At 33.8% G+C, this 13888-nt stretch overlaps 1 protein-coding gene across 6 annotated transcripts in view; it reads left to right on the top strand.

The window, feature by feature from the left end:
* Positions 1 to 13888, top strand: part of TBC1D5 (TBC1 domain family member 5) — a 581319-nt gene that overhangs the window by 303539 nt on the left and 263892 nt on the right. For 5 of the 6 annotated variants that reach the window (XM_030816874.1, XM_030816879.1, XM_030816878.1 and 2 more), the window contains one exon: positions 11714 to 11783. The exons of the other annotated variant lie outside the window; for it this stretch is intronic. In XM_030816874.1, the coding sequence (XP_030672734.1) occupies positions 11714 to 11783 (70 nt within the window). The remainder of the gene's footprint in view (positions 1 to 11713; positions 11784 to 13888) is intronic. 6 annotated transcript variants of the gene reach the window in all.

The following is a 13888-nucleotide window of genomic DNA, read 5'->3' as shown; positions in this document are numbered from 1 at the left end:
TAACCCTTCTTTTACTGAGTTTTTTTTGGAGATAAAGACCAAAATCCTTAACGTGAACTCCACAGAATCTTGGCATATGCTGATATCTAGTGGGATGCTCTTTATGCCCTTTTTGGTCTGTGACTTATCCACCCCCTCACTCATATGTTATTATAGTAATCTTGTATAACATTTTTCAAAGTTGTCATTGTGGATTGCTTTGGCCATCCCTCTGCTCTGTTGGGCATTCATCAAACTGAAGTATGTCAGGGATGGGTTTTGAGCTTTGGCTTACCACTATAACGTCAGCACTTGAATACTGTAAGTGTGCAACATGCGACTGCTGAAAGAACTGAAAAATCCTGCAAGAACTATTACATCTAAATTTATGACTAAAAGTTTGATTTACAAAATGCATTTATTAGGGCCCATTTACAGTTTGTCTAGGTAATGAATAATTTGTTTGAATAAAATGCTCAATAAGTGATAACTACTTTGAATGATATTTTTAATAATCTACAAGAATTTTGTACAATATTGTACATTTCCTGGCAGATTTAAAGGAATAGCCATTATGTTGACGTATTTCTAGTTATCAGATTTTAAAAATTACCTTTTTAGTAAATAAAGATGCATTATCATAAAATGATACATATCAATTCATGGATTTAGAATTCTTTTCTTTGAAAACATTTTAGTACAGTAATTCTTTAATGTCAGCAAAAATTTGTAAAATAAGACATTTTTATATGAATCAAAATATTTTTGGAATTTTTTTATTTGAAGGAATTGGTAAACATTAAAAAAATTGATATTTGAAGATTTTATATTTAAATACTAATCACTAATGTTTTATTGTGATTTGTGTTAGTAAATCTTTTATAAGACTAAAGATATTTTTGAGAATATATACCTTCACTTCTTTATTTAGGCTTTGGAATGTCTTAGTAAAAATACCATTTATGCTTTTTAAGTAGATGTTTGTTATATGAACTTGTTCAGATAGCTGTTATTTAAAAGACACAGATAGGATCAGCTACCCTGGTTCACGATGATAATTTATATCTTGCATAGAGTCCCAGTGAATTTTTCAGGCACTAAAATGGGACATATCTAATATTAACATTGAAAGTTATGTACTTTGGGTTAACAGATGCCTTTACCTTTTATGAAGTCTTGTCCACTAGATGTTCAACCAATTTTGAGGGATCTAGCACTGATTGTAATCACCAGTTGAAATGAGTAGTGCTCAAAGGATTCTTTTCTCTAGAAAAAGATGTTTCCTTTTTATTGCACTGAAGAAAAAGAATAACTTTGATAAATATAAATATTCTATAGGTATTATTTGAAAGACAGTGAAATAGGACTTTACTGCCACATATACTCTATTTTATGTAGTAAATAATATGTATTTTATTTTTGTTATATATATTTAGGCACTTAATAGATAATTTAATGTTAGGGTTAGAATTCCCTAAATATCAATTAGATTCTTTTTCAAAATACAATGATTTTTTGTTTTGTTGTTTTGAGGAGGGTATGTTTTATTTAAGCTTTTGTTGGACTGTAGTAAGGCTAAAAATCTCAGCCAAAGTTAAACTAAATTGTATCTGTATTTTGTTAAGATGAAATTGTAGTGAAGGACAAATTATATAATCATGTATTAGTCTGTGTTCACACTGCTATGAAGAAATACCCAAGACTGGTAATTTATAAAGGAAAGAGGTTTAATTGACTCCGTTCTGCATGGCTTGGAAGGCCTCAGGAAACTTAAAATTATGGTGGAAGGCAAAGCAAACATGTCCTTCTTCACATGGCAGCAGGAGAGAAAGTGAGTGCCCAGCGAAGAGGGAAGCCCCTTATAAAACCATCAGATCTCGTGAGAACTAACTCACTGTCATGAGAAGAGGATGGGGAAAACCACCCCCATGATTCAGTTATCTCCACCTGGTCCTTGCCATTGATATGTGGGGATTATGGGAACTACAATTCAAGATGAGACTTGAGTAGGGAAACGGCCAAACCATATCAAATCTTTTGTGGCCTTAATACTATTTCTCCAAGTTTAAAGAAATATTTTCAAATACTCTTTATCAACATATTTACTTCTTAGCAAGCTCTTCTGAAAGTGTGCTTTGTTGTTTATGTACTAAGTGGAAATGTGTTTTGTAATTGTCTAAAATGCAGCATTAGCAATGCAACTCTTTTCCAGAAAGGTGCTTTTGGGATCCACGTGGTCTATGGTAGAACCTCAGAGGCCATTAGTAGCATTCTGCTTAACATCTGGAACCTGCACCCTCCCCTAATAAAGAGTACATAGTACTGGTCATATTAGGATAATGTGTGAAGTTGGCATAGCTCAATGCAGTCTATTACTATTGCTGGAAAATGAGATCATAGTTTGTGCCTTATTGTTAGTCATTAGTAAATGAGGGCATATAAGATACCCAATAATTTCCTCAATTTGGGCAAATTAAATTGCCTTCTATAATAAGATAGTCACTTTTAGTACAGTAGAAGCTTATAATTTTAGAATAGGAAAGGCCTGTGTATCATCAGAATAATCTAGGGAACCCTTTAAAGTAGAGTTCTAGGCCTCACCCACAAATATCTCAGTCTCTTTTCTCTCTCTGCCTTCACTTCCCCCGCTTCTTTCTTTCCTCCTTCCTTCCTCTGCCCCCTCTCTCCCATCTCTCCCTCCCTCCCTTCCTCTCTCTCTCTCTCTCTCTGTCTCTACCTCCCTCTCTGTCTCTCTCCCCTCCCTCCACCCCACCACACACACACACATGCATGCTACCTATATACCTGTTCCCAGGTGATTTGGATTATCAGATATGATCTGGTACCACCCCCTCTTGTAATAGATGTGGATGGTAGAACCCAGAAATATTAATTTTGCCTTAGAATTCTGTTTTCTTGATTGATTCTGGCCTACTCTGTTATATTTCTGAGACATCAGGTAGCTTTTTATCCATAGAGTACCTGGAAAAAGGACAATCATACTAAATAGAAATACTTGGATTTGTGCCTTATTATGTGTTATCTTAGTCTGTTTTGTGTTATCATAGCAGAATATCACTGACTGGGTAATTCATAAAGAAAATAATTTTATTTCTCACAGTTACGGAGCCTGGGAAATCTAATATCAAGGTGCCAGCATCTGGTGAGGGCCTTCTTGTTGCATTATCCCATGATGGAAAGCAGAAGGGCAAGAGAGCGCATGCAAGAGACAGCAAGAGATTGAATTCACAATATTAAGCTATTTTATAATCAACATTAATTAATTCGTAAGTGTAGAGCTCTCCTGACCTAAACACCTCCCACTAGGCCCCATCTCCTAACGCTGTTGCATTGTGTATTGTTTCCAACACATGCTTTTTGATGGACACATTCAACCATAGCACATGTTAACTTAAATTGAGTAATTCTACTTGTGATTATCTTTGATATTAGTCCCTGTTTCCCATTTGGTTGCAGAATCATTAATGAATTCCTCTTACAGGTTGTTTTATTTGTTATTGCTATATGTGTAATACTATGTACTATCATACATGTTAGTTTTAGTTTATTAATAGACTGACCATGGTTTTAGTTTTTTATCTTTTGTCAGTTTCAAGAAACATTTATATATCTTAAGTTCATGAAATTATATGGCTTTATATTTCAAGGCTGTAATTTTATTTAAATTTACTATATCTTGCATTCTCTTTAAATATTTTATGTTTGATGAGATCTTTGTCAGGAAGGATATTATAAGGGCTGCACAAGACTTATACACCATCCTCATATAATTCATAAAGTTTTTGATAAAGTTTTTCAGAAATAATGCTTTTTAATTGCTAAGAAGAAAAAAGCCACAATATTCAATTACTTAATTTACGAGTAAGTGTATTTCTCCTTGTGTAGAACTAGTAGCCTTTTACTTTTATTCCTCTACTACAACCAGTATTATAAATACATTGATTAAAATGTTAATAAAAATGATAGCTAACTTTTTTTGAGGACTTACATTGTACTATAAGCACTTCACATACATTTATCTCATTTAATCTTTCTTACTACATTTTGCAGTAGAACCTATTGTTGTCTCCATCTTACAGATGAGGAGTCTGAGATATTGAATGGTTAAGTAAGAGAACAAACAAATGGTAGAGTCTTAGCTTTTAATTATGATACTTTAATGCCTCTAGTTCCTGATTTCATTAAACTGAATCTGTCAGTTTAATTTTACCAATTCAGTAAGGTTTACTTCTGGGAATACTTTAAAGTTTAAACAGAGATCATTGACAGTGTATTTGTTCTCTTAAAAGCTAAAAGCACTTTGTATTTATATAGACCCCACCCTAAAAATTCGAAACCTCTTCCTGTCTTTGCAGACTGGCTCTATGCCACAGTAGTTCTTTAACATTTAGCCAAGCTTGCAGTCCTCATATAGAGATCGCTTTTGGTGGAAGCTTAGGGTCTTCTCAGTTACTTTCTGATCATGCATATTGCTCTAGGCACGCACACGGCCTTCTACATTTCTCCAGTACACATGGATGCTTTTGAATGTCCTAATTTCCCAAAGAAACCCTCACCAGCTTTTGCTCCCAGGCCTTAGGTGGTCTATCTTATGTTTCAATTGCAATCTTTTGCTGCAGGCATCTGTGAGTGATATGGTTTGGCTGTGGCCCCACCCAAATCTCACCTTGAATTGTAGTTCTCATAATCCCCATGTGTCATGGGAGGGACCTGGTGGGAGGTAATTGAATAATGGGGGCAGTTACCCCCATGCTGCTGTTCTTGTGATATTAAGTGAGTTCTCACAAAATCTGATGGTTTTATAAGGGGCTTTTCCCCCTTTTGCTTGGCATTTCTCCATCCTGCTGCCACGTGAAGGACATATTTGCTTCCCCTTCTGTCATGATTGTAAGTTTCCTGAGGCCTCCCCAGCCATGTGGAACTGTGAGTCAATTAAACCTCTTTCCTTTATAAATTACTCAGTCTTGGGTAGTCCTTTATAGCAATGTGATAAGGTACTAATACAGTAAATTGGTACCGCAGAGATTGGCGTGCTGCTAATAAGGATACCCAAAAATGTGGAAGCGACTTTGGAACTGGGTGACAGCCACAGGTTGGAGTAGTTTTGAGGGCTCAGAAGAAGACAGGAAAATGTGGGAAAGTTTGGAATTTCTTAGAGACTTGGGGGGCTCAGAAGATAGGAAGATGTGGGAAAGTTTGGAACTTGAGATTTGTTGAATGGCTTTGACCAAAATGCTGATGGTGATATGGACAATGAAGTCCAGGCCGAGGTTGTCTCATATGGAAATGAGGAACTTATTGGGAACTGGAATAAAGTTAACTCTTGCTATGCAAACAGTCTGGTGGCATTTTGCCCCTGCCCTAGTGATCGGTGAAACTTTGAACTTGAGAGAGATGATGTAGGGTATCTGGTGGAAGAAATTTCTAAGCAACGAAGCATTCAAAAGGAAGCAGAGTATAAAAGTTTGGAAAATTTGCAGGATGACAGTGTAGTAGGGGGAAAAATATTCTGGAGAGAATTACAAGCCCACTGCAGAAATTTGCAGAAGTAACGGGGAGTGGAATGTTAATCACCAAGACAATGGGGAAAATGTCTCCAGGGCATGTCAGAGACCTTCACCACAACCCCTTCCATCACAGGTCTGGTGGCCTAGGAGGGAAAAGTGGTTTTATGGGCTGGGCCCAGGGCTGCCCTGTTCTATGCAACCTCAGGACATGGTGCCCTGGATCCCAGCTGCTTCAGCTCCAGCCGTAACTAAGAGAATCCAGTGTACAGCTTGGGCTGTTGCTTCAGAAGGTGCAAGCCCCAAGCCTTGGCAGCTTTCACGTTGTGTTGGGCCTGTGGGTGTGCAGAAGACAATTGATGTTTGGGAATCTCTGCCTAGATTTCAGATGATATATGGAAACACCTGGATGTCCAGGCAGATGTCTGCTGTAAGGACAGGGCCTTCATGGAGAACCTCTGCTACGGCAGTGCGGAAGGGAAATGTGGCGTTGGAGTCCCCACACAAAGTCCCCACTGGGGCATTGCCTAGTGGAGCTGTGAGAAGAGGGCCACTGTTCTCCAGACCCCAGAATGGTAAATTCACTGACAGCTTGCATTGTGCACCTGGTAAAGCCACAGACACTCAACGCCAGCTTCGTGAAGGCAGCCGGGAGGGGAGCTGTACCCTGCAAAGCCACAGGGGCAGAGCTACCTGAGCCCGTGGGAGCCTACCTCTTGTATCAGTGTGACACAGATGTGAGACATGGAGTCAAAGTAGATCATTTTGGTACTTTACAGTTTAATTACTGCCTATTGGATTTTGGACTTGCATGGGGCTTGTAGCCCCTTCGTTTTGGTCAGTTTCTGTCATTTGGAGCGGGTGTATTGCTCAATACCTGTACGCCCATTGTATCTATGAAGTAGCTAACTTCCTTTTGATTTTGCAGGCTCATAGCGGAAGGGACTTGCTTTTCTCAGATAAGACCTTGGACTTGGACTTTTGGGTTAATGCTGGAATGAGTTAAGACTTTGCAGGACTGTTGGGAAGGCATGACTGTGTTTTGAATTATAAAGACATGAGATTGGGGAGGGGGTACAGTGATATGGTTGGGCCATGCCCCCACCCAGATCTCATAGTGAAATGTAGGTCTGTAATCCCCAGGTGTTACGGGAGAGACCCAGCTGGAGGTAATTGAATCATGAGGGCGGTTACCCCCATGCTGCTGTTCTTGTGATAGTGAGTTCTCACGAGATCTGATGGTTTTATAAAGGGCTTTTCCCTGTTTTGCCCTGTACTTGTCTTTTCATGCCGTCATATGAGGTAGGGCATGTTTGTTTCCACTTTTGCTGTGATTGTAAGTTTCCTGAGGCCTTCCCAGCCATGTGGAACTGTGAGTCAATTAAACTTCTTTCCTTTTTAAATTACCCAGTCTCAGGCAGTGCTTTATAGCAACGTGAGAATGGACTATACATTGGGTTTTTAGTTTGGCTTGTTGTGTGTTCTATTGATGTCCACTGCTTCTTCTAAATTAGCCGGAACAGAGAAAGGCACCTTGTGTCATCTTTCAGATGGCCCTTACACAGGGTAGAACATATATGCACAACAATTTGCAAACATGGCACCCTCTTCCCTTCGAGAGCCAAGTACCAGACTCCCACCCTGGGAAAGTAGCTACCCTCTTCCAGACGGCTACAGTGCCAGGGAGGGGGTGGGGCAAGGGCAAATGTAAACACCACAAAATTTTTAAGTTGCCTTTTTTCTTGATTCAGTGTTCATTTTGCTTTGGAACATTTTTTACTGTTTATTACAGCTTTTACAAAGTCCTAAAGGTTACTTTTTGTTTTTCAGTGTTTCTGTGGGAGGACATGTACTACTTGGAGTTTCAAATTCTGCCATCTTGCTGATGTCATGCTGCTTTCTGTCTTTTGTTTTTAAGAATTCTATTAAAGGTTTAATAGGAACCTTTGATAACAAAGCATCCTTTTCTCAAATTAAAATGTCCACTTGAAAATGTTTTTTATTTAAGACTTCTTATGAATTTCTATTTTACGTTTGAGTTTTCATTATCTACAATACAGATTTTTAAGACATTATTTAGAGAACTAAATATGGCTATTAAATCATTGGAATGTAAATACATTAACAATAATAAAGAAAATTGAAAATTGTAAAATTGACAAATTTTTTTCTGTATTGACTTCAGCACTGGTTCTTAGATCTAATGAGTGGTCCTGGATTTTTAGCATAAGTAATTAGCTTGGGGTGGCTAATGGTTAGCCTGATTTCACAAATGATGTGGCTACTTCATGGATAACGCTGAGTCATTTTGCTTTGCCTTCACTGTGTGTCAACACATGAATATACTTTATTCATAGATTTTTAAAATCTTTTTTTAAAGGATTTTAAAGTTAACTAAAACATTTCATTGGTATATACGTATTCCTTTAAAAGACACAAAGGCTTTCAGGTCTTTACACTAAACTCATAGCTTTGTTTTCATCTTAGTCTGAACCAAGTCATTTTCCCCCATCTTACTATTAAATACCCCACCCAGACTGTGTATGTTGACAGTTCTCTAATGATTCAAAGATAAAACCTTTTCTTTATTGTGTAATACTTTTCAGAATTCATACCTAGTGTGATGTGATAGTCTAAAACTTGATGTTTTCACATGTAAACTGAAGACACATTTGAGTAGGCGTGATTATTTATAGTGTTATTCTGGCTGTTTTTAACTTAACCTAGTTTAAAAATCTCTGGTTCTCTCTTCATGAACTAGATGTTTTTGTATAAAAAAATACTACAGAAATCTATTGTAAACCTCCCTTTAGAAGGATTTCAACAGTGCACAGATGGAACCAAAAATGCCCTTTGCTAAACATGACCTCATTTAAAGCTAAAAGAGAGTCTGAAATTCCATTCATTCTGTTTTGAAATTTAAGTCACAGTTATACTTTCTGGCTTAATAAGTTAGATACACATGTTAGAAATTACTATTAAGCAATATTATGCATTTTCTTATAATTTAAGCCAATGTAACTATCAGCATATTTTTGCAAATCAGCAATTTATTTTAATTGTGAATATTATGAACCCATTATGAAAGTTGCATACCAATTAATGAGAAATGAATGTTACATAAATTTCAAACTTATGGTCACAAGTAATTGAGGAATTGTTCTTATAGATATATGTTGTACAATGTTATAAATATATAGTAACACATATTTATTTTATATAATTCGTGCATGTATTCAAAATTTACTCAATAAAGACATCTAGATTCTTTTACTGCTTACTTTACATAAGATATTGAAATACCTTTAAAATTACAACTGTATTCTAAACATTGCATATTAGTTAAATTACTTTTCAGGTAAGTAAAAGGAAGTCTATTATCTTAAACCACATTTTAGATATTTGTGCTGTTTGACCATTTAATAGTCTTTGTGAAAGATTACATTAATACTGTATTTGTGTGTGTGTGTATGATGCATCTTTGTTACAGTTATGGCTACCTGACAACTTAGTTCAAGGATCAGAATAGCAAGTAAAAACATCATAGTAAACTCTCTTGCACCCTCTGTTGTTATTTTTGGGAAACACTACATATACGTTCCCATGATTGTATTGTCATTTCATTTACTTTAATCCCTTATAAAATTAATACTTATTTTATCATACTTACCTCCAAATTAGATTCAGTAGTAAAGTAACACTTCTTTATTTCCCAAACTGGCGGAAGTTGTTTTCTGGTGTTACAGATATGTTTTTTATCATATTATAGCTTAAATGAAAAATGAGCCTTTCTGTTTGTCTTTGATTTCTCCTGGTTACCGATATTAAGCCTCTCCACATGTTTCACACCAAGGAAAATCTCTACAGGATGTAGCACATTGTATACACAATTTTACAGAATTACAGATTCTGTCTGTTCTTTTGTAAACCTTTCGATAGTCAGACAGTTTCCTTCCAAAATAAGAGTCTGGGATCGTCCATACTAAAATTAAGAATTTATAACTGTAAGGAACAGATGTTTTCATAAACATTTGCTATAATTAATTTCAACTAGAGGATTGAGGGAACAAAGCGTTTTTCCTGCTTCAAAACTTTATTGCCTTTTCCCCATATAGCCAACTCTGAAATCTTTTCTGTAATATTGTTAGTGAAACAATTGTACTCCTTATTTGGTATGTTTTTGAGAAAGAAAAACTGCTTTTTTTTTCCCTATTACCATTTTTTTGCACCTTGAAAGTTACATTTAATGTGATAGTTTCATTTGGAAACAGTTATAAATTAAATAAAAACTTTATAATATGATAAAACCTGGTTGTTTATAAAGCCAGAAGTCTCTTAATTATTTGAAGGATTTTATATTTGATCTGATAAATATCAGCTTAAAGGAAGAATTATTCTATTGGTGTTATTTTTCATGTTTAATCATAATCTTTAGTTTTAACGAGAAAGAAGCTCATATTTTAAATGTATAATATAGTACTTATTCTATGCTGATTATGGAATGTTTCACAGGAAATGTCTGCAAGCTGTTAAATAACATGTGTTGTAGGAAATTTTCATTTAGCAAGACAGAGACTAATTTTCCTTACATCTTTTTAGTTTATTATAATATTATTAATATTTAAAAGAAAATGAAGGGTGTTTTATGAGTAATATTACCATACCCATGTTTTCAAAGAATTAGCAACATATACCTAACTAGGTTAATTTTAAACATTTATATGTTTTTGGATTATTTTCTTCTGTAAATTGTCACCATTTTTAAGTGTTGTAATCCATTTTAGGATTTTTTGTTTTTTCAAAAAACAAAATAAACTGGAACAATATTTTGAAAAAAGAGTAGAGTTGAAAGTTAATAAGCGGGCTCAGTCCACTTCTCCTGAACACTGGCACAGCTGCACATTTCTCACCAAATTCTCAAAAAAGAACCAGTGTTCTTTACTATCTGTCAGCTATAAAATGTGTAAAGAAAGATAGGTAGCTGTCATTAAAATTACATTTCAGCATTCAGTCACCATTTAATGAGTAGCATAATTATATAAGTAAACTACCTTAGATACTATACTCAATAATTAAAAATAATCTCATCTTTAAAGTGAAAGATCTGTAATTACTGTTTGACTTATCCACGACCACTGTGATGATTTCCTATTGCACCTTCAATTGTTCAAAGTATATTAAAAGTATAAAATTGGGTTAAATCATTGTTATATTAAGCTGTAAATATTATAAAAATCAAATACAACCTGATGTTCGAAAGTTACATTATATAAATTAGGAATATAAAATGTAATCAGATTCTAAACTTTTAATTTGTTTTGAAGAACAAATGACATTTTTAATAGTGGTATACTTTGGTTTCATAAAAGCTGTACTTTGAAGTATGTATTTTAAAAAATTGAACCATGAAATTTCAATCAATAAGAATATATAACACTGGGGCACTGGTAAGCATTTTTTCCAACTTTAGTACATTTACTTTTATTCTGCAGTCTTTAAATTGATATGTATAATTTGTTCTAAATGTGATTTTATGAATATGATAGATTTTTGAGTAAAAATTTTTTTTCTAAATATTTGATATTATTATAGGAGACAGATACCTTTTGATGTTGTTCCTTTTTCATGTTTTAAATTGCCAAACGTTTGGCAGTTGAAACCCAAAGTTAACAGTTAAAGTTTTGTAAAGAATATTAAGTAAGGCATATTAAAAGCTCATTAATTAATCACTACCTCTCAAGTTGGCTTTTTATTTTACCACTGTTTACTAAATTCCTAGAGAGTGTCAAACTCTAGGACCTGGAAAATCAGCCAGGTCGGCTCTCTGCCTGTTCTCTTTTGACAGTACCACTGATCAGGATGGGTGACTTAGTCATTAACAAAAAAATTCCTTTCTTTATAAACACTGGTTTATAATTTTAGTTTTGTCTGTGATTCTTAAGAAGAAAATGTTTGTACTGTGCTTCATTTGTTCCTGATAGCAGTTACTTTGGTACTGTTACTATCCAGTCTAGGATTGGCATTGGTTTATATTTTGGTATCAAAATGAATTTTTTACCTAAAAAGCTTTGAGTACAAAAGATAATTTGGGGAAGGGGAAGAGGATATATGCTTTTTGGCTAATATATTGCGTAGAGCTTACACACAGTTTTTCAACTGAAATATTCAGTTTATCTCCATTATTTCAGTGTTGTAATTTTTTTCTCCAGGAGATTCAAATAAAAATGGAAGAAGAACAAGTTCTACTTTAGACTCTGAAGGGACTTTTAATTCCTATAGGTAGGTGATGAATACATATATATATATATATATACACACACACACACACACACACACACCCCTATAATATTACAAGATAATATATAAGATATATAATTATATAGGGTTTTGATCTAGAATAGTAAGGAACCACTACTTGTGTTTTAACAAGGTGACCAATGTAAATAATATTGTGTTATGTTATTTTCTGCAATTAATAAGATACAGAAAATATAATATTCTAAAATTTTGAGTAAATGCACTTACTTCAGTATCTGTTGTTAGCCAATAGTAGGGTAATTGGAATGAATGCACATGTAGTATTCAGCTTCATTGTAATCTATTTTTGTTTTTCCAGTATATCTGCTACAGTACTAAAGCTTCCTTTTAATTTTTGTGCTAAAATACAGTACCACTCATGAGTGCCTAAGAGAGCTTAAAATGTAGTTCATGGTTGAATTAAGTGCTGTTTGCTAATATCTTGTTTAAGTTCTTCAGCAAACAGGGCTATTACTTCTCAATTAGTAATTTTTAAAAGGATACACTAATTAAGAAAATATGTATTTTACCTAGTCCTTTCTTAATATTCTCCTCATAACTTGAATTTTGCTTCAGTAAATGTTTATGAAATTTGTACCTTATATCTGGGAAACTCAGGAGTAAGAAAGATTAAAGTATTTTCAGTAATACTTGAAAATTTGTATACAGAACCAAAGTGGTGTAAGAAATTGGTTATTTTCTTGTAGGAAAAAAGTGCAAATTCAATAATGATACATTTTAACATTATAGATGGCAATGCAGATTCTTGAAGAAATAATTTAATTGGTCAACATTGTCCTTATGGTTAATTACTTCTGATACTTGTGTAACAACACTATAAAATATATGCAAGAACCACTGTGTACTTGAAAACTAATTTTAATATTAAACTGTCTCCTTTTCTATAATAAATATGGAATTTATGCTTAGTTTATATTTTTATTTGTATACATGTTACATATTCTTAATTGGAACTGTGTCATTTCTTCAGATTTCAGGCGGGCTTTTAACATCTAGAGTTCGGCCTTTTATACAGGAGGCACTTGACAAAAATGTAGTAAATGAAACAGTTTTTACAATTTGTTTGTGAATTTCAGAAATGAGATGGTAATTAATTTATAAAATAAAATAATTTATTTTATACCAGTTGGGGTCTGTATAAATAATCAGTTGTTCAAGTGTCACAGATACTACAAAAGGCTTATGTTCTATAGTGTTCTAGAAGGGTATTACCACAGCAGTAAAGCTCATATGTTGTTGTTAAATTTTCACTATATCCATCCTACCTTATAAATATTGGAATTGTCCAAATGCTTTCTGAGTCCTGAAGTATAATATAAAGCTTGTATTTGGCATATTAAACAATAGGTAGAATCCCCTATTTGAGTGTGTCACAGCTGATTGTAACAATAACCAATAAAGTAAATATGAAAGATAGTTAAATAAATATTAGGATTTGACATGTAACAGAGGAATCTTAATATGGTAATATATGAAATCTATGATGGTAATTTATTAGGTATAAATACAGTTCGACATAAGACAAAAAATGTATTTCAAAGGAAGGAAAATCCCATTATATGTATAAATTTTGTTGGTGAATTGTATTTTACAATTACATTTGTATTTTAGCTAATTATAGTAAATAGTGGATATAATATAAAGTTAAGAGAAATGTTTTCATGTGAAGGTATAGTATTATCTTGTGGGTTTTTTTGTTCTTGAATAAAGTATCTTAGTATTAAATGATAATTGTATTTTGAAAAGTAACTCCTAGTGTAGCTTTGCACAATAAATACTAATGTTGTTAACTAAATATTTTTAATCAATGCCTGTCATTGATTAAAAATGACAAGCATTGATTAAAAATCAATGTTGTAATGTTAGAATATTAATTTATTGTTGTAATTAAAAAAGAGAAGATAAAAAACTCAAGTAATACAGTATGTAAAAATGTACTTTTAATAGTTGGCAGGTCAGTGCTGTTGTTAAATACTGTTATAGTATTTAAGGTGTGAAATGAATATTTTTCTACTCAGTAGGCAATAGCTCTTATAATACAATGAGCTTACTTGTGGATTTGACAC

This window comes from Nomascus leucogenys, chromosome 8 (genome assembly GCF_006542625.1).
Source record: "Nomascus leucogenys isolate Asia chromosome 8, Asia_NLE_v1, whole genome shotgun sequence".
Lineage (NCBI taxonomy): Eukaryota > Metazoa > Chordata > Mammalia > Primates > Hylobatidae > Nomascus > Nomascus leucogenys.
This window is presented reverse-complemented; position numbering and strand designations above follow the sequence as displayed.